General features: G+C 51.4%; 7 protein-coding genes across 7 annotated transcripts; 4 read left to right on the top strand and 3 right to left on the bottom strand.

Moving 5' to 3' along the window:
- Window positions 1-3484: 3484 nt before the first annotated feature.
- On the bottom strand, window positions 3485-4015 carry GLRG_08485 (uncharacterized protein; the record flags this gene model as incomplete). Its single annotated transcript, XM_008099170.1, has 1 exon — window positions 3485-4015. The coding sequence occupies one exon, from the start codon at window positions 4013-4015 to the stop codon at window positions 3485-3487; it is 531 nt and encodes a 176-aa protein (XP_008097361.1).
- Window positions 4016-6577: 2562 nt separating this feature from the next.
- Window positions 6578-7514, bottom strand: GLRG_08486 (zinc knuckle; the record flags this gene model as incomplete). Its single annotated transcript, XM_008099171.1, has 2 exons — window positions 6578-7018; window positions 7080-7514. 2 exons carry the CDS (start codon window positions 7512-7514, stop codon window positions 6578-6580), a joined length of 876 nt encoding a protein of 291 aa, XP_008097362.1.
- A 1361-nt stretch (window positions 7515-8875) lies between these two features.
- Window positions 8876-10942, top strand: GLRG_08487 (major facilitator superfamily transporter; the record flags this gene model as incomplete). Its single annotated transcript, XM_008099172.1, has 11 exons — window positions 8876-8946; window positions 9002-9042; window positions 9100-9108; window positions 9164-9245; window positions 9303-9652; window positions 9717-9924; window positions 9977-10167; window positions 10230-10292; window positions 10352-10615; window positions 10671-10761; window positions 10816-10942. 11 exons carry the CDS (start codon window positions 8876-8878, stop codon window positions 10940-10942), a joined length of 1497 nt encoding a protein of 498 aa, XP_008097363.1.
- A 621-nt stretch (window positions 10943-11563) lies between these two features.
- On the top strand, window positions 11564-12230 carry GLRG_08488 (zinc-finger domain-containing protein; the record flags this gene model as incomplete). The annotated part of the gene is made up of 3 exons (XM_008099173.1): window positions 11564-11836; window positions 11908-12075; window positions 12168-12230. The coding sequence occupies 3 exons, from the start codon at window positions 11564-11566 to the stop codon at window positions 12228-12230; spliced, it is 504 nt and encodes a 167-aa protein (XP_008097364.1).
- A 924-nt stretch (window positions 12231-13154) lies between these two features.
- GLRG_08489 (uncharacterized protein) lies at window positions 13155-13778 on the top strand (the record flags this gene model as incomplete). The annotated part of the gene is made up of 3 exons (XM_008099174.1): window positions 13155-13496; window positions 13559-13621; window positions 13680-13778. 3 exons carry the CDS (start codon window positions 13155-13157, stop codon window positions 13776-13778), a joined length of 504 nt encoding a protein of 167 aa, XP_008097365.1.
- A 204-nt stretch (window positions 13779-13982) lies between these two features.
- GLRG_08490 (cleavage and polyadenylation specificity factor subunit 5) lies at window positions 13983-14884 on the bottom strand (the record flags this gene model as incomplete). The annotated part of the gene is made up of 2 exons (XM_008099175.1): window positions 13983-14254; window positions 14347-14884. 2 exons carry the CDS (start codon window positions 14882-14884, stop codon window positions 13983-13985), a joined length of 810 nt encoding a protein of 269 aa, XP_008097366.1.
- A 1267-nt stretch (window positions 14885-16151) lies between these two features.
- Window positions 16152-19537, top strand: GLRG_08491 (uncharacterized protein; the record flags this gene model as incomplete). Its single annotated transcript, XM_008099176.1, has 7 exons — window positions 16152-16997; window positions 17049-17893; window positions 17952-18348; window positions 18403-18593; window positions 18652-18695; window positions 18751-19089; window positions 19146-19537. 7 exons carry the CDS (start codon window positions 16152-16154, stop codon window positions 19535-19537), a joined length of 3054 nt encoding a protein of 1017 aa, XP_008097367.1.
- Between the last annotated feature and the right edge of the window lie 4269 nt (window positions 19538-23806).

Consider the following 23806-nt stretch of genomic DNA (forward strand, 5'->3'; position numbering starts at 1 on the left):
GTAAAAGGCACTAATAAGAAGCTTTATAAGAAATTACGCCTTATTATTTAAGGCTACACTAATAATAGTAAGGAGGCTATTCTTACTTAGTTACCTACTATCTAGTAAGCTAGCTAGTAGCTTATCCTTACGCTAGCCTTTTCCTTTTTTATTAATAGTAAAGTTATATAGCTATATAATATTACGTAGGCCTATATTTAATCTACTTCCTACCTTAACTATACTATTTATACTAAACTCCTAGCCTAAATTTATTATAAGTACCTTAATAATACTATTATAAAGGTTATTAAGCTTTTATATAGGATTACTAAGGTAAGTATATACTAGTAGGCTACTTATAACTATTACTATAAGGAGAATCTTTAGATAGTCTTTATTATATATAACCTTTATTTTCTCCTGTTATTTAGTAAAAATCTACACTTTACACTTATTAGTATGTAAACAGATAATACTATTAGCCTAATAGACCTTCTATTTTCTAACTAAGAGAATAAGGAACTAACTAAGGTAAAATTTACTATAAAGGATAAGTTATTCCTTACTATTAACTAACTGCTTACTTTTAATAGTAAGATTATTATAGTTATATCTATTATAAACACTTTTATTACGCTCTACTAGAAAAGGTAAGAAGTAAAACTATAATTAATTAATATAAAGTTACCTATAGCCTACTAAGATTTTGTCTAATAACAGGTATAAAAAGTATATATTACCTCTATTTACTAGCCTAAAGTATACTATAATTTTTCTATTACAGCCTAATATAAGGAGCTAGATAATAAGGTAATTAAAGACCTTAACTATTAACTATAATAGTAAATAAGCTTACTTAACTATAGTTTATAATTTATTCCCTTAGATCTTATATTAGTTAAGCTATTTATATTTATAAATAGATTATTTACTAATAATTATAATATAACTTTATAGTTAGGGTTTATTATCCTCTTTATAAATAAGGAAGTTAATAATAACTAAGCTAAATTTCTCCTCTATAGTAATATCTTTTATTTCTTATTTATAAAGTCTAAATAAGTTACCTAAAGCGTCTTTATATCTAAAGTGTATAGGATAGTTATAGGTGTTAATATAGCTTACGCCCTTTTTATAACTATTATAATAATTATAAAGAAGCTTAACATCTTATTAATCCTAACTATTATATATATAGACTTATATTTACTTTATAAATACCTAGTTAAGCTAGAAACTATAAGGGAGAAGCGTCTTATAATTAATATTATGTTACTAAGATAGTCTTATAAGTAATATAAGCTCTATAAAGTCTAATAAATTACTAGATCTAATAATCTAGCTAATAGATTTATAAAGGTATCCCTAAATTAAGCACTTAAGGGCCTAGTTATAAATAACAAAGCTAAGATATATATAAAAGGTTAGGTTATATAGGCGTAATAGATTATAATAGGTATATAGCAAAGGATAGATTATAGGTTATATAACTAACTAGACTATAATAGTAGTAGTTAAATCTAACTAACGTAAGAATACGCCTCTAATAGCTATAGCTAAGGAGAAACGCCCCTAAATAAGTTAGTATAAGCCTACACTATTTATAAGGAAAAATAGAGGATATAGGAATATATAGTATATAACTACAAGAAGTGTAATACTTTTAGAGTTTTAATTTTTATTACGCTTTTAAGGCTTTTAAGGGTAATCTAGATAGCTAGGGCACTAGTGACTTTTACTATAAAAGAAAAGTTACTAGTGTTAGTATATAGTAGGTATACTTTAGGGGAGGTAGTTACCTAATATTTACGTAATATACTGCCTCCCTTAGTAGTATCTACCTTACTACTAGTATACTACCTAAAAGTCTAGATTTACTTTATAACTAACTAATATAATAAGTAACTATATTCTATATTACGATTTATTACGTGATCTATAGGATATCCCTCTTACGTGATTTAACTAATAGTATACGTCTAGTATTAGAGAAGCTAGGCCAGCCTAGCTAAGGTTAAATTTAAAAAAGTTAAAGATATAAAGCTAGCAGTAGAGGAGCTTAAACTAATCCTAGGCTATATACTAAGTAAACCTATAAGTAAGGCTAATCTCTAATAGCCTAGTTAACTAATATCTATTAATTTAAAATTTAAGGTATAAGTCTATATAAATTATAATTAATAAAAAGAAATAAATCTTATTAACTAAGGTATCTCTTTAGGCAGAGGTTCTTAAATATAGCTTAAAGGGGCTATAAAAGGTCTTTAAATAGTTATTAGTCTATATAACCTACTACGTAACAAGAGTAACTAGTATAAATTAGAGGAAGAGGTTAACTAAAGAATCTAGCAGCACTAAGATTGTTAGGGCCTAGACTAGCACTTTAAGGGGTGTAAAAGTGCCTAGAGGCCTAGTATCTAGGGCCTTATCTAGCTAGATAGTACTATTATTACACCGCTCTAGTAGGCAACTTTAGGTATAGGCAACAGTAAGGTTAGCCAGACAGACCTTAATATAGTCCTATATAGATCTAGCAGATCTAGCAGATCTAGTAGATATAGAGGTATTAGAATCAGAAGACATTATAGAATAATTAATAATATTAATTTTAGTAGTAATACTATACAAAATAGTATTAAGATAAATAGTGTTACGTTATGTATTTCTATTACGTAAGTGTAGTGCGGAGAAATAAGTGGAGATAGGGCCTTATTGCCCCTAATGGGATAGGCAAAAACAGGCGTACATAGATAGAAGTAGTGTACATTTTTTGACCTTTGTGGGGTTATAATTGGTGCCCACTGTGGAGATGGTGCCTTATCGCGGTTGAGTGGATAACACTATTATAACCCATGTCCCGGTCAGTCCACTTTACATACTTCACGACAACAAGGAACGGTTGTTCTAACTTTAGTGCACCAGCCAGTCAACTGGGGATATCCCACCGCAACCAATTGCCAATTGCCTAGTGGTGAACTAACAGAAACCTCGGGTTAGGAAGGTGGACCAAGACGCGCGAATTTACCTGTACATCTCGCCGAGCCTGACATAGCACTGCTACGGCACGCGTGCAATCCCCTCCAGTCCAGCATACGACGACAACTCCGGCGAGACCGGCAACAGCTGGAAGTTTTAGACAACCAAGGTCATGACGATCCTTATCTCCATGTACGCCAGCCTCCTACCGCGCGTGAGTGTTCGCTCCGCGCTCCGGCGTCGACGGAGAAGGGCGGCGAAAGGAAGCTGGGCCCGTTGGACATGAAGAAGACCTGATTCCCCTTCGGAATGGGGTGGGGGGACACGGGCTCACCTCGTCTCGGAGGACTTTGCTTTCAAAGCCGGCCGGCCGGCCCTCTTTGTCGGCCCGAGCCGCCTCTCGCGCCACCATGTGCTCTATGCCCGTCTCGACGTGCCCAGAGCGGTAGTTGTCCACTCCGATCGCGACTTGCTCCTTCATGACGCGCTTTTTCTCGTCAAAGATGGCCCTGTATCACGACTGCTTCTACCACCACCAGGTCTGCAGCTTCGGCATGAGGGCGTTGATGGTCTTCTCCACAACCTCGGGGGCTTCGTAGACGGAGTTCGGGAAGTCGGCGAGGGGGACCGTCGGTAAACTGACGGGGTCGTCCACCGTCTTGATGTCGATGTCCTCCAGCGCCAGCCTGCTCAGGAGTTGGACCTGTGGACCGAGTGCCGTGTGCTTCCAGTTGCTGCCGAAAGCGAAGTCGAGCATGACGCCGAGCGAGGTGTACTCGAGATCTTTCTTGACGCTGAACGGACGCCCTCTTGCCAGCTTGGCCCTCAGCCACCACAGCTCCACGAGCTCGAGGCCCTTGTTTAAGACGGCCGGTCCGACGTGATTGTCGAGGAAGCTGGAGGTCATGCGGTCCTGTATCAGCTGGCGGTTCGACTTGAACTTGTCTCCGGTGGTGTAAATGCCGTGGAGATAGCCCATGCTCTCCATGCCGTCCGGGAGGAAAGACGACTTGTCGAATTCGCGACGGCGCGTCGGGATATCTTTGGCCTGCCGCATCGCCCAATGAGAGGAGGGAAGACATGGACAAGATGCTGTGTGGGGTGAAAAATGTGCTCTCTCACTCTTTGGAAACCTCTGTTTCGATGTGCAAATCCCATTAGTGATTCGCAACTGCAACCAGTTGCCTGATCCCCATGGGTACGACAACGACAGCATACATAGTCGGTTGTGATCTTGGGAGGGCTCAGCAGTCCCGCCTTGATACAGCTCGTCCTCGCCATGAAGCCGCGTCTACCTCCTAGCTTCATTTCCACGTAGAACGGCTCGGGCCTGCGTCCAACAAGTCTCCGCGACCCTTGACTGGGGTAGGGTTCCAGTCGGCCATCAGCCCTGACCTGCACGCCACACCCTGAAGTCGGCCAACGGTTCGAAGTCCCTTCGGCGTCGGTGTCAGCTGAGTCAAATCCAGAGACCTTTTGGATATTCAGCTGGACTAAACGCTGGGGGGGGGGGGGGGGGGCGTCAGATCGGCTGTATGCCAGCTGAGCGTCCCATCGTGTCACCCCTTAGACGACAGGGCCAAGCTCGAGTGATCATGTGATGATGGTGCCACGCCTCTCGGTTCGCGGCTGACCTTGGGTTCTGATCCATCAGCCTCGATACTTCATATCACACTAATGGCAAGTTTGCTGCCCCCCACCCCCTCCCCCAAGGCCGATGCGCCACTTTCAATATCCCAGCCTCGATCCTCGATACAACTGTGCCGCTGGGAGGGATCGGGGGCTTGCGAAGGGATCTCTACACTCCACTCGACGGATGGATGTTTGTTGCCTGGCTGATGCTGGGAAGAAGACCTGAATTTGGAACAACGGCCAGCCGATGTGGTCGGTTAACGCCTACGTCAACCACGCCAACGGGTTCGAGCCCGTCGAGCACATGTACGGGCACGAGGCGTGGCATTTGGAGAGACTTTGTAACCTCAAGGCCAGGTACGACCTTAGGCCTAAAGAATGCATCTTCTAATGCAACGTTAGATGATGCATCGTCTTGGCATGGCGACGAATTCATCGCGTCGGGTCCGGTGCCCGTCCCAACGAAGCGGCAAACACGCACCGACCAACTAGCCTATTTATTTAGCTGAAACTAAGAGAAAACAGCTTCATCTCCAGTAGCTTCAAATTTTGAAGACAAATCTAACCCTAGAGACATCTCTATTACTCTGTAATCTAAGGAGGTAGAGGGGTGGTGGGTGACTTGAAGTTGGAGAATTTAAAGTTGGGGGTGGGTCGATATTTTTAAGGTTGGATTGGCAGTCCCGCAATCTGGTAACCGCAACCCATCTCTCGGCTGAGGTGGACAGGGATATAGATGTTGAAGGCGCGCGCAAATCATCGGGCTTCGGCCGAAGACTATCCATCGGTTCGGCCGACAACTGTCCATCGGGCTGCGCCTGGGCCAAAAGATGGGAAAGCGGGGAGGGGGAGGGGAGGGTGTGTTGGCAGGCTGGTGCGACTGGCGCCTGTTAATGGCCAGAAGCTAGCTGCCGCGCATTCAGTCAGTCAGTCAGCAGTGCCTTTCTGTCGGGTTCCAGCGGCGTCTCAAACTCACCTACATGGCACTGTGGGAACATGAGTGACTGGCGTGACTTGAAGTGTGTTGTTAATGTTATATCGCGGTCCCTGTCTCCGTCGAGACCAACGAGCTTTGTGCCTCGAGTGACAGTACGCTGCAGCGTCTCCCCCCCCCCCCATCAGGTTTCGTCAAGATGTCGCTCCAGGAGGAAACCCTTTGGAGCAGGACTGATATCAAGTCGCTCGTCTTTGTCGGGGCGGGCACCTGCATCGCGTACCACATTGCCAAAGTCATCTACAAACCTCTTCTTTCACCCCCTGCGGCACATACCCGGTCCGAGGCTCGCGGCCGCAACATACATTCCGGAATTTCACTACGAGGTGCTGAGGTCCGGCTGCTACACCCAAGAGACATGGAAGATGCATGCGAGATGTGGTATCTTGGTCCCGCAAACAAGAGTTGAAAAAAAAAACCCCGGTCGAGGAACAAAGAGAGCCGACTTGGCACCCGAGATCCCATCGGCAGTGATTACCGTTTCATCGACATCTACGCTGTAGGGAACCGGAAAGCCGAGTTGGAAGATACACACACACACATGTTGGAATAAACGAATGCCGGTCGGTCAGTTGTGACGGGGCGCACTCGAGCTTTGCACTAGTCCGGGTTATGGTTAGCAGCTAGGGTGAGAGGTCCACTGCCAGGTTAACTACTATGTACGCCGTACCTTGCCTACCTATTATCTTCTAGTCAACACGCCTCGGAAGAATTCCACGCCTTCGTGGCGCTACCAGTGCACTCGACGCTGTCGAAAATGCATGTCTATGCCGTATCGAACTGCCATGTGCTGAATAAACATCTGCCGTCAATCCCGTATGGAAACTCCCTCCATCGTTATGCTGCATTACAAGGTCGGCGAGGGAAGCCATTGCCGGCGTCGGTTTAGTATAGCAAACAAGAGAGTTTGGAGGACCGTTGGTATGTGGTGGACTCGAGAGAGCAATGGTATCATTATGAGAGGCAACAATGCGCTTCGCAAAAATATTAGGTTTACCGTGATTTCCCACCAGACTTCCGACGACCATCTCCCCTCCGTTGACCAGGGCAATCCGCGGCCTTGTGCCCTGGCTTACCGCAGTTGTGACAGTTAAAGGGAACACTTGGTTTCCCCGCTCCAGAGATGCTACTAGCACCACCGGAGATGGATGCCAGCTTGTTCAGCTTCACTTCTTTCTTCTTCCGCTTCTCTCGAAACTCTCTAGCCTTCATTGACTCTGTCAATTTCTTGGGCTGCAGGTTGACCCTTGTGCGGCCTTGGCCGCCGGATGATAGGCCTTTGATGGTCTTGGCAGGCTTCGGCGTTGACTCCTCGTCGCCAGAGGAAGAATCGCTATCATCCTCGTCGCTGGACTCCTCCGAGTCGTCCGAGTCACTGGGACCGCTCGAGTCACTGGAATCGTTGTCGACATTCGGCGTGCTTTGAGTCTCGGTCTGGAGGTTTGATGATAAGCCGCAGCGCATACAACACGACACCTCGGCCGCACAGGCTTACCTTTGTCGCCTTCTTCTTGCTGCTTCCGACCTTCTTCCTGCCGACATGTGCTACAGGCTTGGATTCATCCTCCCCATCGGCACTATCAATGTCTGCGTAGCCAACGTATACAATGTTTGGCGGTGCCGCCTCGGCCTCGGCAGGCTTACCCCAGTCGCCATCCAGCACCCAATGCGTGTCTGCCAGCTCGGCCCTGGAGGCCTCGAGCGCCGACAAGCGCGTAGCTTCTTGCTGCTTCATAGCTGCCTGGACAGCGGCCTGGTCGAAGGAGTGGAAATCGCCAGAAAGAGGAGAGTTCTGGAACTTGCGGCGCTTTGACGAGGGCTCCTCTGGGGACGACTCTGGCGCAGGGCCGGAGTTGGCGGCTCTTTGCATGAATTTCATCGTCAACAGACGAGAGGAGATGCCCCTGCTAGGAGGGGTCTCTGGAGCCATGTTTGTAGTTGGCCGCATCGTAGCGACTCAGGTCTTGGTTCAGGCTTGGTGATATCAGTTGTTCTTGAGGCGGAATTCCAGATTCGGGATATCACTTGTAGGCGATAACGATGTGCAGGAGCCCTGAAGAACGCGGATTGAGGCTACGTCAGAGGGGAGAAGGGTCAGGTTAGATGGAAATGTGAGAGCAGCCAAAAATCTGGAATTCTGCCGTCCAAGATGCAAAATGCGCCGTCACCGCTCAGGCTAGTGGCTAAACGGTCCGTGCGTTGATATACCTACCTAGCTCGCTGTGTACGTACCGCATTTTCTGTCCGACCAGGGGCCTACACGCAAAACCAGAAACCGTGCTCGTGAGTGTTCATTACCTACCCGCATAGGGAGCTAGTACGTAAGTACGTACACACTAATTAGGTAGGAAAAGTACGGAACAGGTAGATATTATCCGGCCACTCGGTGCAACGAACACCTTTATCTACTGACTCGGCGACATACAAACCAGCACTGACATCTAGACGTTCTCTCTCAGCAGACGTCCTTTTCTTTGCGACTGCGCTCGAAACTATCTTCGAGCTTGTTTCCCCTGCCAGTTCACAACCAAACACCACCAGCAGCGGGTCGCGTATCCGTATTCCACGTCGTTTATTTGCCTAGCCAAATCGAATTGCGGACTACGCACTTCTGGCATCCAATAGTGCTCACCTACTAGCGTACCGAACTAGAAGCCGTTGTGGTTATGCCTCGGTCTTTCTCCGGGAGCCGGGAGGACAACGACCTGTCGCCGCCGCCGGCGACTTACCCACGCCGCGTACACTGCTCCAACGGAGATTATGGGGTTCCCCAGCCCCTTGTCCCGCATTCTCTGTTCTGCAGCCAGTCATTGGCAGCGGCTGTATGTAATTTCAGTTATAAAGAGACTGGGCCACATTCCCCATTACCCAACCTTGTCAGCTCGCCAAGAGCGCCGTCGCTTCGTCGCCGGAGGGTCTACCGCTCGTCGGGCGGCCAAGGCCGCTCCAATGAGAACTCGGCCCGCGTTTGTGTATCGGCAACCCCCTCTTTTCCGGGGCCCTATCTCCAGGTCCCAACAACGCTGTGACTTATCGTCAGGTGATAACGAGACTTTTGCAGGTCCGGCCGGGGCCGGGGTTGTGAGATAGGCGATCCTGATTAACGTGGAATATGAGCACACCGGGCCGGGTGTGCCTTATCTACAAAACACGCTCTAGGCCCCGGAGTGCAATGAATGTATGCTGTATATAGACCTGTATGCGGTAGCTTCGTCCACGGCCCCCGCGTGTGACAGTCCATCGCACGATCGCCACTACGCACTTGGAGTCCGCAAAGAAGCGTAAGACGACATGAATTTTGGCAACCTTGCCTTCACGGCACGCCATGAGCGGACACCAGAGGAGAAGAGCCTTGTCCGAAGGTTAGCTTCTCTCACGCACAAGTTTTGGATTGAGTAGTGTTCTAACGCCGTCAAGGTTGGACATCTTCCTGATGACATTCGGGTGCGTTTCCCAGGGTAAGTTCTGATCACGGATTTGTGACTGGCACTGGACTAAATTAGATCGGTCTACAGTTATCAAGTGTAAGTAACATCGCAATGGGGAGGGGAAGCCCGGCCAATTGACAGGACCGTCAAGACCTCGATCAAACGAACATCAACAACGCCTACGTCTCTGGTATGAAAGAGGATCTGAATCTTTATGGAAATGAATTGAACTAGTCCGTCACATCCTACAACAAACCCTCGGGGTTCCAGCGCTAAACTCTTCATCCCAGCTTCACGACGTACTTCAACATCGCTTACTGCATCATGCTCATCCCCTCGCAAATTATTCTAACCTACGTACGCCCGAGCTATTGGCTGTCTGGTCTCGAAGTCTGTTGGGGCATCATCACGGGCATGTTCGCTCTCGTCAAGAACGCGCAACAGGTCTACGTGCTCCGCGTCCTTATCGGTCTCTGTGAGAGCAGCGCATGGCCGGGTATGATGACGCTGTTGATGTACTGGTACACCCCTTCAGAGCTTGCTAAGCGTATGGGGTTCTACCACTCGTGCCAAGCTGTCGGGTCGATGATGTCTGGCGCGTTGCAGGTTGCGATTCGGAGCTCCATGCATGGATTACACGGTATGACCCAATTTCTTCACGTCCAAGGGCTGTTGGGAGTTTGTGACTAACACTGGAACTGAAGGACTGCCCGGTTGGCGCTGGTTGTTTATCGTTAATGCGATAATGACGATTGTCGTCGGTGCTTTGGGTTTCGTATTGCTGCCCGACACCCCTAACAACCCCAACCCAAGAGCGTTCTGGTTCAAGAAGGGACACGCCCAGCTTGCTATGGAGCGACTGGAACGTCACGGCAAGGCAGAGCCGAAGAAGATGACCTGGACCGCTGCGAAGTACGACGGCCCATGCCCGACTGAGACGCGAAAACTGACTGACTGGCAATAGGCGCGCATTCAAGAGTTGGGTCATCTATTTCATTCCCATCTTGTACATCGCCACGGTACTCGAGTCGTACGGCAACAACTACTTCGGCCTGTTTTTGAAGAGCCTGAAGAACCCCGACGGAAGCCCCAGATGGTCGACTTCGGAGGTAAACGCCATCCCTATTGGGGGAAGTGCGATTAATGTGGTCTTCGGTAAGTTTTCCACTGTCATCGAACCGAACCGGACTAGCAATCGGACTAACGCTCGTCGATAGTCTGGATCTGGGCAATTCTATCCGATCTTTTCATGACGAGATGGACTTTGATCGTCGCCCAGGGTAAGCACTCCCGAGCTCAAATCGTCCGAGGGCCACCACGTATCTAATTCCTGCCACAGGCGTGATCGGCGTCGCCGTCTGCATCGCCATGAGCGTCTGGTCCGCGCACCCCACCACAACACCCCTCGGTGTAGCATACGCATCCAACTTCATCATTTTTACAGCAATGGGTACGGCTCCGTTGATCTTTGCGTGGCTGGCCGACATCCTGCCTCATGACTCCGAGGCAAGGACACTGATCGTCGGCGTGTCCATTGCGGGCTACTACGCAATCTCGGCTTGGTCGCAAGTCCTGGTCTGGCCGGCAATCCAGGCCCCGTACTGTGAGTTTCTGGCCCCCCATAGATTTCAATGCGCCTAGAATCTCACTGTGTACAGACAAATACGCGTGGCAGTCGGCCATTGCCATCGGCGTTCTCGTCATCGCCATGACATGTGTGCTTCGCTATATTGATGTCAAATACCTTGGGTACGTCACCTTCTCTGGTTCGTGTTGAAAGACCTATGCTAACCATTTACATAGGCCGAAGAGGGAGATGTACAGAGCTACAATAATTGAAACGGCGGCCAAAGATGACGGCGAGCTGGCAGGAAGCGCCCAAGATATTGCCGATGGAAAGGTGAAGTCCACGGCGGTAGTGCCGGTCTGAGCTACTGATGCAGTGTGAACTGTAGACAAGATGGTGGCCGGTAAAGTGATGGCCCTCTAGCTACAACCACCATAATACACCTAAATAACATATTCTATCACGCAAACATATCTAACTAACCCTAATCCTAGCCCAAACCCTAACCATCCTAAATAGATGCGTAGGGTTAGTGGTTAGGATGGTTAGGATTGTTAGGATGATAGTCAGGATTTGGGTTGGGTAGATTAGCTCACGGAATAGAACATAGTATTTCCGTCGAGACTAACTGGAGTACGCAAATGACTACGGAGTAACTGGGATAGGTTTAGAGGTCTGTCAATCTACCTGAAGGGGACCTTCAGACCAGCCAAATCCTTGAATTCAAATTTCATAATTTCATGATTTACCCGCATCCCTCTTGTGTAGACCTTCAAGTGAGCATTGGCCAGGCGAGAGCTGCTACTTCGAGGTGGGGCCCGTGCACATAGTGGATCCGGGCTCGGCCGACGGGGCATCAATTCTTCCCGGCGAATGACAGCAGAGGTAATCAATTGCTTCAGAACACCAAGCTTCACCAGTACCGTCCTATCTGGCGAGCCAGACGAACCCCCCCCTTCGAACGAACCCAATTGAGCCAGCACCATGTTGTCGGCATCCAGACGAGCGACGAGCGCCTTGTCGCGGCAGCTCCGCGTTGCCTCGAGACCCTTTTCCGTGTCGACGACGGTCCGCACCACTGAGAGACCCGCCGTCGTCGAGAAGAACGAGGCGGCGACCCCCCAGGTGGCCGACAACACCGTCCCAGCGACCATCAGCCAAGCGCCCAACCGAGCCGTGATCTGGTCGCGCAGCCAGAAACCCCGCGCCGAGGCCATGACCGGCCCTCGATTCGAGCAGACCGACTTCTCCCTCCAGGTGAGACCGCCATGAGGCACTTGACCACCGATATGGCGAGGCGGATTGGGACTGACCCTCATGGACTGCAGCCGCAACCCTACGCAGCGATCGAACTCATTCACCAGGAGCCGGTGCGGTGGACCCACAAGCGCGTCGTCGCATGTGACGGCGGCGGCGGCCCTGCCGGCCACCCTAGAATCTTCATCAACACGGACAAGCCGGAGATCTGCACCTGCAACTACTGCGGTCTTCCCTTTGTATGTTTCTCCGCCCTCCGTGGGCTCGGGCTTGCAACGCCCGCAGGCACGAGTGCGTCACCTAGTCGAGTACGAGCTGACCAGTCGACCAGGCCAACGAGCACCACCGCGAGCACCTCGAGTCCCTTCCCGAGACCTCTTACCCTCTGGCATAAAGGTCCAGTTGTGCCGGTGCACGGGGTCGTAAGGTGGTGGCAGCGTAGGGACGAAATAGAGCGTCACCTTAGGCTGCGCAGCGGGCTCGCGATGTTGTGTATATATAGCAGGATCAGTGCTTCGGATAACCATGTTTACATTTCAACCCGACGGGAATCTCAGTGATATTAGCGCACCGACATGACTAACTGTGTTGAGGCTCCTCTCCCGGAAGCCAGTCTTCAAGTCGTACTATGAACTGCCTGCCGCAGCCGTTGGAGAGTCTATGTTTGCGGAATCAACAAGCCGAACCAGGGTACGTATGGAGGCGCGCAGCCTCTCGTAAGACCTGGCCTTAAATTCCACAGAGCCGGCAAGTAGGATGCTATTGTTTCCGCGGTTGGAGTCTTAACCCATATCCGATCATGGTACATGGCCTTGCTCCGATTCTAACATAATGCTGGCTGGCTGGCTACTTAGCTGGCTTGCTCTAAACCTGGCTACGCGATACGGCTGTGCTTGAATCAACATTGGTTATTCGTGACTTTGCACAACAGCAGGGAATTCTGGCACATAAATATGGCTTGTTTAAACCTTGTATGGGTGCTCTGCGTGGCTCAACAATAAAGCGCCCTGCTTTCGCAGTTCATCTGACCTCACTTTTACCCATCGAACCTGCCCCACCAGATTCGACCGCCCGCATCATTTTCACCTCCCAGCGCCCGTCAAACATGCCCTCAACACCACCACATAACCGCCAACAAACCTCGCAGACGACCACCCTCCTCGTCCTCGGCTTCATCATCATCTGCCTCTTTCCAAATTTGTTCAACTCCCTTTGGCACCTACCCCTCACGCTCCTAGGGTACGCATTCTCCGGCCTCCACAGCGCTTCGACGGCGACCCCACGTCATAGCCCCCCACCAAACTCACACTCAGCGACCATGACGGGCTCCTGGTTCCAGAAGCAGTTCACCCTGCCCGCACGCTCGCGCGGCTCGTACCTCATCACCGACGACGTCGTCGGCGCGCTCCCCGAGCTCAAGAACTACAAGGTCGGCATCCTGCACCTGTTCGTGCAGCATACGAGCTGCGCACTCAGCCTCAACGAGAATTGGGACAGTGATGTCCGAGAAGGTTCGAGCTGGATTGCCCGTAGAGAGCCAGAACATGCACTGAATGATGAGTTAGATATGAGCGATGCGCTGGACCGCATTGCTCCCGAGGCCGGCCCCAAGGGCCAGGAGCTGTACCGCCACAGCGCCGAGGGCCCCGACGACATGCCTGTGAGTGTTCACGTCTCCTCTGCCCCCCCCCAGTGAGCCCCGCGGCGGCTAACGTGATGCAGGCTCACATCAAGAGCGCTCTCATCGGCGCAAGCGTGACCATCCCGATTAAGGATGGCAAGCTGGTAAGTCAGGCAGGACCCCTCCCTCCCGGGACAACGACGCGGCTCACTCGTGACACAGGCGACGGGAACCTGGCAGGGAATTTGGTACCTAGAGTTCAGAGCCAGCAAGCACCAGCGCCGGGTCGTGGCCACCATCCAGGGACAGCCCAAGGCATAAGTTCCAGCAGACAGATGCACACAGTCATAATGACAATCACCTGTTCCGTTTCAAACTGAGGATACCAATTTTGGGTGGTATATAGTCAAACCTATTGTACAGCCACCGGTCTACTATGGCACTTTTTGACCTACGCCGAACGCCTCGCCCAAGCCTTTCCGTGAGATGCCTAACCCCCCCCTTTGCCTGTTAACAGTCGCGGGTTCACTGCTCTCCATTGTCATCCTCCTTGGCCTCCTGCATATCCGTGTCGTCGCCGCTAGCCAAAATCTTTGTCGTGGGCACGTACCCCTCCGGCGCGCTAGAGCCGGGCGTGGCAGCGACGATGTTACCGTTCTCGTCGACGAATTCAAAGTTGTACCTGCTGAGCAGGTGGGGGATCGCCGAAAGCTGGGGGCCGTATCTGGCAGTATTGTCGTAGAGCTCGAAGAGAGGGACGGCGAGGAGCTTCATGTTCTTAGGCACGCTGAGCACTTCTGTCGTTCGGGAAAGGGACGGAAGGTTAGTGAATATGGTTCCAAAGCTGCGTCTTGCTGGCCGCGGCGCCCGCCATGTCGGGAATACGTACTGCTCTTGGGCAACTGGATGAAGTACAGCTTCTTGCACTCCTTGGGCCTGGTGACGTGCGCGGGCACGAAGGGGTACATGAAGGTCTCGAAGTTGGGCCTCCACCACTGCGCCAGGCAGTCGCCAACCTGCCAGTCGGCGGGCTCCTCGCCCTCGCCGATGCGACCGACGGGGGCGAGCCTCTCGTCCAGGCGCGACTTGAAGCCCTCGACCTCGTCGTCTTCGGGACGGAGGTAGTCGCCGGGTAGCTTGAAGAAGGCGTTGGCGATCTGCAGCATCAGGATGTGCGGGTGGTTGTGCTCGTGGCAGACGAGGATGCCCTCGCAGGTGCGGCGCATGCCGTGCTGGTTGTAGTGCTCCTCGAGGCGCTTCAGGCGGGCGATCACCGAGGGGTCCTCCTCGGGCTGCGTCTCCTTGACGCCGAAGGTGTAGTTGGAGAGCGGGTAGAGGCGGATCGTCTCCGGCTGGTTCGAGTTGAAGGCGAGGGGGATGATGGGTGCGTGGCCCGATTGCAGCGCCGTGGTGGTGATTGTCGACATGGTTGCTGCCTTGTTCCGTTGGGATGCGATTGCAAGGTTGCGGGTGGGATTGTTGCTGCTGAGAACTTGTGTCGGATTGCGAAGGGGCGCGTGTGTTGCAGAGGACTCGGGGGCGGGTGGAAGCTCAGGTAACGGAGGTGTCGAAGCTCCACGATTCGACCAGGAGGCAGGGGCTGATTGGGGAAGGCGGTAGGTACCGTCTGGACCCCTGGCTGTCGGTCGGACCCACTCCACCGACTTCCTCACCGAGGTGAGCTGCGAACGATTAGATTGACGACACCCCGATATTGCCATACTTTTCTCAGGCGCAAGAGTGTCTGCTTGCGTCTGCTTCACCGTATATTTCATGCAGAAGTACTTGTCTAGTTTTGTTTTGTCCCATATTCATGTTTTATTTTATACCATATTCATGTTCTATGTCAAGAGGAAAGGGCTAGAAAAAGCATTTAGGTCAATTACATTCTACGATGCACATAATGCCGGGTTTACTGGGGGCATGCCCTGAATTGATAATGGAACGCTTTCTCTTCGTTGAGTAAGAGTTCTGCCTGAATTACACCTTCGCTACAAAGGATGTTCGCCCACATGTGTTCAAGTTGCTAACGTAAAAGAAGAGCACAGCTAATAAAGTCCATGAATGAATGTCACAGAGACATGTCGGTCCATACCTAAGGCTTGTAGGATGAAGTCAAATGAACTAATAACAAAACCTTCTGCCCAAAAGACCCGTTTGAGAATTGCTGCCTCGTTAAGGCAGGAGCACCTGCTTCGCTCACCTTCCCCAACGGAAGAAGGTACGCTCCTCGAGACCTGCCTTTCTATCACACACCTCCCCATTATTTCTCCCTCAGACAACCTACCTACCAAAACAAACCCTCAACACCAACTTCTGTGACTACTAGCTGAGAAGAATCGCCCCCGTCCGGTGTGGCTATCGATAGGCGTATTACTTATCCTGTAAAGCTGGACGCAGGGCGAGAGAGATCCAACTTTTGGTCACCTGAACGATATTCTCTAGAACGTGGCATTGGGCCTGAAATTACTCTTCTACCCTGGTGAGTTATTTGCATCATTTTTCGGCAGCTTGTGCGGCACATGAGGCTGTTGCAGGAACACCCTCCTTATGGCTTCTTCTTCCTCTCTTCACCCCCATCTCTCTGTGGCATTTTCTTGTCTAACCTTCTCAACTGTAACTGATGAAACTTACTGAATTTCAATACTCGACTTCTAGACAAGCGCGAACTCTGTCATCCAAGCTGTGTTGAACATGGCAACAACACATGCTGTGAGCCCTATGGGCCTAGTAGCTCACCAGAAGCTAGAGCTAGCCAAAAATGACAGGGACCCAGCAAAGCTCAGAGAGGTGAATGCTAAGACGACCGAACTGCTTGGCGACATTCGGGTAGCTCTTTCTAGCATTTCCAACTTGAAGCGCGCCGAGAATTGGCGGAAGTCGATTGAGAAGCTCCAGGTCGAGTACAGAATGCCTCGATTTGTCATTGGAGTTTTGGGTGATACCGGGTCAGGAAAAAGCTCACTTATCAACGCGGTCTTGGATGAAGAGCGAGTTGTTCCGACCAGCTGCATGAGAGCCTGTACTGCAGTGATCACTGAGATCTCGTGGAACCAGTCTGAGGATCCCGCCAAGAAGTACCGCGCAGAGATTGAGTTCATCACACAAGCCGAGTGGACGACCGAGGTAACTGCTCTCCACCGCGACATTCTGGATGCCAACGGTGGTCTTTCATCGGACGTTCGTAATGCCGATAGCGACGCCGGTATCGCCTATGCTGTGTTGAAAGCAGTGTATCCCAATCACACCGACGCACAGCTCAGAGACACAGATCCCTTCGTGCTTGCCAACTTCATCAAGGTGCGCGAGGTGATCGGAAAGACGCAGATTGTAGAAGAGGCAGAATGCGGTTCTTTCTATTCAAAGATACAGTCGTTCGTGGACTCGGAGGAGAAGCGCAGCAACAATGGTTCGGAGGCTGCGAGCACCGCGAACACCATCCTCCAGGAAGGAAGGATGGCTTTTTGGCCTCTCATAAAGGTTGTTCGAGTGTTTTTGAAGTCGGAGGTCGTATCCACTGGCGTTGTGCTTGTGGATTTGGTAAGTTTCTCAAGGCGGTTGTTTCAAACCAACTAGCTGACATCTTCCAAGCCTGGCGGCCGTGACTCCAACGCCACTCGCGCAGCCGTTGCCGCGAAGTATGTCAAGGAATGCTCGAGACTCTGGGTTGTTGCACCCATCACTCGCGCCGTAGACGACAAGACGGCCAAGACTCTCTTGGGAGATCACTTCAAGCAGCAGCTCAAGTATGACGGCGCTTATTGCAATATCACATTCGTCTGCACCAAAGCGGATGACATTTCTCTTGATGAGGCTGCGCCAAGTCTCGGCATCGAGGAGTTCATCGCCGAGGAGCAAGAACGGAAGATAAAAATGGAGACGCAAATAAAAGAAAAGGAACAGGCATTGGCCGTTTTGGAGCCCCAGAAGTCGAGCATTCAGGAGAGACTACGAAATGTCAACAGAGACATCGAAACCTGGAACGGACTACGCAAGCAGGTGTCCAAAGGACAGAAGGCTTTTGCCCCCATTCTTTCCCCGCAAAAACGAAAGCGTTCTCTAATTGAGACTGACAAGGAAGCTGCGGCAGCTAAGAAGGTGAAGAAAGAGGTTTTATCGAGCGACACGGATGGTGATACCAGCGATGAGTCAGACCTTGGTGAGAGTGATGACGACGGCTGCGGCGGCGATCAGCCTCAGCCTCTGACTTTAGAGGAAACGCGGAAGAAGCTGGATGAACTCAAGGCCATCAAAAAAGGTATGAAAGAGGAGAAACGAGTTCTGGCTAAACGCGTGTCGCAGCTCAAGGCCGAAATCAAGGACCTCAAGGAGCAACGCTCGGCCATCAAGATCAACATGTACAGGGAGTGTATTAAAGGGCGTAACTCGTACTCTCGGGATGCCATCAAGCAAGACTTCGCCTTTGGCCTCAAAGAGTACGTAATAGTATTCACGCGGTGATGTGCCGCTATTTCTTAACTAAAAAATTTTCAGGTTTGACGAGGAACTCCTTGCGGAACAGCAACAAGATAGCACGCAACAGGTACAAGAAGAGACCCCCGACTACGAACAGATCGGAAGAGACCTCCCTGTCTTCTGTATCAGCAGTCGTGGGTACCAGCAGTTGAGAGGGCGAATGAAGAAGGACCATCGGGTTGTCGGCTTCACCTCGCTCAACGATACGGAGGTCCCGGGTCTTCGTAATCACACCCTACAACTAGCTGCCAGCATTCAGGCCATACACTTCCAACATCATCTCGGCGATATTCGTCGTCTCTTGGGAGCTTTTGACCTTTTCGTTGCGGGTGATGTTGCCAACCTCAAGCTTTCGGATAAGGAGAAGCAGAAGGAGACGGAGAACCTCGAGAAGTCACTCTCAAAGCTTGGAAAGGTTTGTCAATGGCCGCGAACCCGAACCCTGGAACTGCAACTGACAATATCACAGACGCTGGGTGAATCTATCACCCGATGCATGGCGGACTGCCATGCAACTGTGAAGAAAGGCATTCTCAAGAAAATCGTCAGTGGCACCTCCAAGGCTGTTGAGAAGGCCTTATCCACCGCCGAAGACTGGGGTGCCAAATACGATGCTGGCGGTCTCCGCTACATGACCTATAAGGCAACCTGCCGCCGTTTGTAAGTTCGACGATACACGATATAGATAAGATATCAAAGTGTGGCTAATCAACTACAGCGGGGTCTTCAAAGGTTCATCGGGGCCTCGCGACTTCAACGAGGGTGGGTTTGTTTTGTTTGTAAGGCAAGTCGCCGAATATCGCTAATACTCGTTCAGACCTCCTGAAGCCGCTGAAGAACCATACCGCGCATGATTGGGACTCAACGTTCCGCAGTCGCCTTCCAGAGAAGTTGACGACCCTCGCAGCCTCCATGAAACAGCTAATCGGTGGCTTCCATGAGCGGATGAGGGATCGCCGGTTTCTTGTCGAGAACAACGGAGTTATCAACGAGATCCTCACAAAGCTTCTGACTGCGCAGAAGGAGACTCTCATCCACATCAGTAGCGAACAGCTGAAACTGGTGCAGGAATCAGGGAAGGAGGCAAATCGATTATTCGGACCCGCCATTCAGCAGGCTATGTTGCAGGCCTACAATGGATGCGTTGAACAGCGCGGTGAGACGAGATAAACATCCGATTACCAGACATGGGCTCACTAACCCGGAACACAGGCAACGGCTCCTTCATCATCATGAAGGAGATTATGACCACGCACGTCGAATCCACCAAGAACACAATGTTCACGGATGCCGCCAGAGAGATTGAGAAAGCCGTAAACCGCATGCTCAGGGATCTGGAGAAAACAATCAGGGATGACACCAACAGCGTCATCAACGCGATGCAGGAGGACTATATCGGCCTTGTTGGAGAGGTAGCCACCGAGGCCGACAACCGCGCCAGAAAGACCCTGGGTCCTGTGCTCACGGAATTCTACAAGAAGCTCAACGTCGCTTTGACTCCTGCCCCCGAGACAATCGACATTGATATCAAGGGAGAGGCGAGAGATGACGACGAGTATCAATCGGACGACGAGTATCGACCGGACGACGACGACAGCGATTGAAGATGAGTTGGGAATTCTGTGAGATTGAGTGAAGATTCTTTGAGGGCAGATATGATGATGACGAACCGACGGCGGCCTATTTTACTACTTGATTGCTATTACTGTCTTCAACAGTGCGACTGCCTGGCAACGCATAACGAAGCAGATATTGCTTGAATCACTTGCATGACAAAGGGCTAGATAGGTTCCAGATGGGCAACTTGACGCGCTTCGATAGCAGAAACCCCTGTGTGACCATACCAAAGTGAAGGTTTGCCGGCCGCCGGGCGGGGAGATCACGCGATCATCATCAAGCTCCCGCCAAGTCTCCAACGGCATCACGGGAACGCAATAAGACAGAGCACGGCAGCAAGCGGCCGGTGGTGGCTTGAGATCACCACAGGGAACCAACCCAGGATTCCGGGTGGTTGAATAGAGAATCACGAGGCGCATCGAACGAAGGCTCGGCACATTGGCCAAACAGTTCGGCAACTGGGGCCAGCCTCTGCATCGCCGTGGCGCCACACTTACACGTGCAAGGCGTCTGCGACTCACTCTTGCCATGTCTCATCAACCCGGCACCGAACCCCCCGCCTTTTGCCCTTGTCAGTACGGATACACAAGAACCGGACGTTCAGCCTCGGAGCAAGCCTAGGGCAGGACTTGGAAGTGCAGGAACCCGACGCCTATTTAATGTGCGACACCCGAACAGCCCTTGCAGCCAAGACGCGGCACGGCTATACGCACCGCACACACACACAGCTGGACCCGTCACAGCTGGACCCGTTAGTATGACCGTATCATGCAGCGGCGACAGCGGGAGAGCAGGCACCACCGTCAAGGATTTCCCATCGTTCTGGACCTCCCCGTGGCAGGCCAGGCGGAAGAGCGCGAGCGCATCTATGATTCTAGAGGCCGGTCTGGTGTCTCTGTGCACACCGACTACGCTCCGTTCGGAGAGGTTAGTCCGGTTGGTTCCCATTGGCAATGGCTTTGCCTTCGTTGATCTCCTGTCCGACACCGCTGTTGTGATTTCCTCCCCCTCGCGGTCCACCCTCCCGCCCGCGGGCGTCACAGGGGTTGTTGGACTTTGATAATGTCAGGCCCTTCTTCCGCCCCCTTCTTCCCGATGTGCGATGCGAGACCATGATTGGGGACAGAAAGAAAGAGAAAACCGTGACGCCGGGGAGAGTACGTACGTATTGCATCATCGGCCGGGGGCGCCTCGCCCGCAATTTGAGAATTAGGTGTCCCGGGTCGATGGGGAAATCAACGAATGCGAGTCATCGACAAACCCCAGCAAACTTCCTTCCCCGCCGGCCCGCAACGAAATTATTCGACCTCAGCTCCTGCGTTCCCGTGATCACTTGCGGAGCCTTCTGTCACGGGGAGAGAGGGGTTTCCGGAAAGGAAAAAGAAAAAAAAGGAGGAAAAAAAAAACAACCATCGACAACAGCATGGTGGGCTTTTGGAGAAAACGATCACGGGGTTCACGGGGCTCCGGGACCGGTGAAAGGGGGCGGCCAGTCATGCGCCGCCGAGGATGGCCGCGTGACACCACCCTCCCCAGAGACCGGCCTCGGTCAAGGGGGGGATTAGAAGGAAAGAGGAAAGAAACAAGCGAATGCCCCACACGGCGGGGGAGCCAAGGGCGCACCACTTGGCAACACTTGCTCGCCAACCAACAGACCACCAGGGCTGACAGAGCGACATCCCACCCTTTTTTCCTTTCCCAGTTGCGGAACAACGGCCGGGGGGTCTCGGAAACCATGCCTACTATTGAGAGTCAAGTAGGTAGGTAGGTGGTGTGGGTGTAACGCATATCAGATTCGACCGTCATAGCATCTCCACTCCCCCAAGACGACCTTTGACGTGGGCCGACGTTGCAAACTCTTCATTACCCGTAGTGGTGTATACTTGAGCCTTAACCTTGCTCGTCTCCTTCTGCTGGGCGCTGCGCCAAGTAGAGGGGGTTGCGCAGCTTCTGATCCGAAGAAATGAGTTAAACTCGTTCTTCATCAGAAACGAGACCCCGCGTTGTCAGCGAAAGGGAAAAGCTTAAAGCGTCTAGACCTTTAAAAAAAGGTCGGCCGGTCCGGGTTGGCAGGAGCAGACCGATGACTGCAATGATATTATCGGGTATATGCTGTAAGTATGTCGCGCAATGGGCCCAGACCAGCATGCGCATGGAATGCGTGATAATGACAAGTTGCAACACATGTATTTGCCGAATTAAGGCCTGTTGCCGGGTGCCGGGATCGTCTTGTAGTCCCGGGGGCCACAGCAATCGTCATGGGCAGCAGCGATGAGTGCTGACACGACCGGCAGAAGGGTTGACTCTTCTTTTGGGTTTCCTTGGTGGGTTTCCGGTGTTCCTAGCATGATGCTGAACAGGAGGAAGGGGGGGTTGGTTCTGCGGATGGGAGGTTTTTTTCTTGCTCGTTTTCTGGTTTGGTTTTCTGGGAAGCATGTGGATGGAACAGCCAGATGATCGGCAGCCGCACGCGGCGGACCAGTGAGAGACAACCGCAGAAGAAAGAAGCTCGACGAAGATGCATATGAAGGGGTCTTGACATGCATGCATGCATGTGAGCCCCGGCGAAAAGAGGGCAAAGATAACGGTCATGCCGACGAGCGGATGGAGTTTACCTAGGTCCAAGCAAAACCAACCCATATCTAGTGAGTGTACGATGGATCCACCAGTCGGGTTCCGTTTCCAAGGTTTCGCTGTTTCAAAGAGGAGAAAAGAAAGAGGGCGGGAGTCGGGCAATTAGACATGTTCTCCAGGACAACGCTCACGTGCCATCTCCAAGAAGCCATTCGATGGATCGTTCGGTGAGTGTTAAAGCCCCTCTATTGATACCTGAAAGGACACGAGCGCCGCGAGATGCATGGTCACGACGGCAGGCTCCATGTTGTTGTAGGATTCGGTAAGATTTGCTGTTGCACTGGAACCAGGCACGGCGAGGCGAAGCAGTCAGGGCATTGCTGGGTGTTGACTGGAAGGTATGTGAGGTTCGTCGTAGAGAGATAGAGAGAAAGAGGGTGTGTGTGTGTGTGTGTGTGTGTGTGGTTGTCCACTTAACCCCCATGTCTTGGTAACATGATACCCCTCCGTCCCCCCTTCCATGGAGAGAAATAAGATATGCCCACAAATGATGCGGCTAGCAATCGTATGCTGGATATGGAAGGAGATATTGCCAGGACGCATTCATTGCATGCGTAAACGACTTGGGAAACAACCGAAAATATGATCCTTGCACAGTCCTCACTTTCTCCCCTGTACGGAGTACAGTACCTAGGTACACTAAATGGCCTCTTCGATCTTGGCTCTTTCTTGGTCTCAGAAGGGAGGGGGGGCAAGGAGGAAGGAGGAGAGAGGAGGGGCCGCCCGTGCCTTCCTTGGCAAGCCAATGCCGGTACGTATCGTACACTATCCGTACTCTGTACGGAGTACCAATAATACCTATCACCACCTGCCTTACCGCGCCCACCCCCGAGTTTCCATCGGCAACCCCCGTGCCCTTCCCCCCCAAAAAAACATGCCATTGGAGTCGCAGCGAGTCTTCGATGGTGAACCATGCATCTGACCCAAAGTCCAGACAGTGGGGATCGGGGACACCATCTTTAGGGTGTTCTAGGCCTCCCCCCTCCCACCATCCCACTGCATCCCAGGTACCGGCCGCGTCGTATCGCTAATGTACACAACCGTCGTATGTGAGGCGTAGAGATACCCGCACCGTCCTGCACCGCCGAAAAAAATAAACCCACATCGCACATCGGCCAACTTGGACCGACCACACATACTCTCACACACACACACACACACACACAAACACACACACACACACATTCTCAGTCCGGTCTGTGCAAACTCCCGCAGTTTTGCCCTGTTTTTATTTTATTTTATTTTATCACCCTCCATCTTGCCATACCTCTCCGGCCGTGCTTAGATCGACCTGACCTGTCTCGATCTGCCCGGATCTTGCCCTATTCGAGTCTTGTCTCGTTCACACCCCCGGGCCCTCGACCTGATCACCCATCCGCGGAGAAAACACAACAAGAGACATTGAGGGGAGACAAGACAGTCAGAGAAACATCCCAGCCCCGTTTCAATTCACGCAATTCGAGCCTCTCATTTCTTCCCGCCGTACAGCCGCCCACCCCCAACCCTGTACTGTACGCCCCTACCTTGTCTGCATCTTTGGTCTGGCCGCAACCGTAAATCGAACAAACATTGGACGCCGCCGACCAATTCGCCGCGACGGGCCCCTTTCCCTCAAACGTCCT

Source organism: Colletotrichum graminicola (assembly GCF_000149035.1).
Source record: "Colletotrichum graminicola M1.001 genomic scaffold supercont1.39, whole genome shotgun sequence".
NCBI classification, from domain to species: domain Eukaryota; kingdom Fungi; phylum Ascomycota; class Sordariomycetes; order Glomerellales; family Glomerellaceae; genus Colletotrichum; species Colletotrichum graminicola.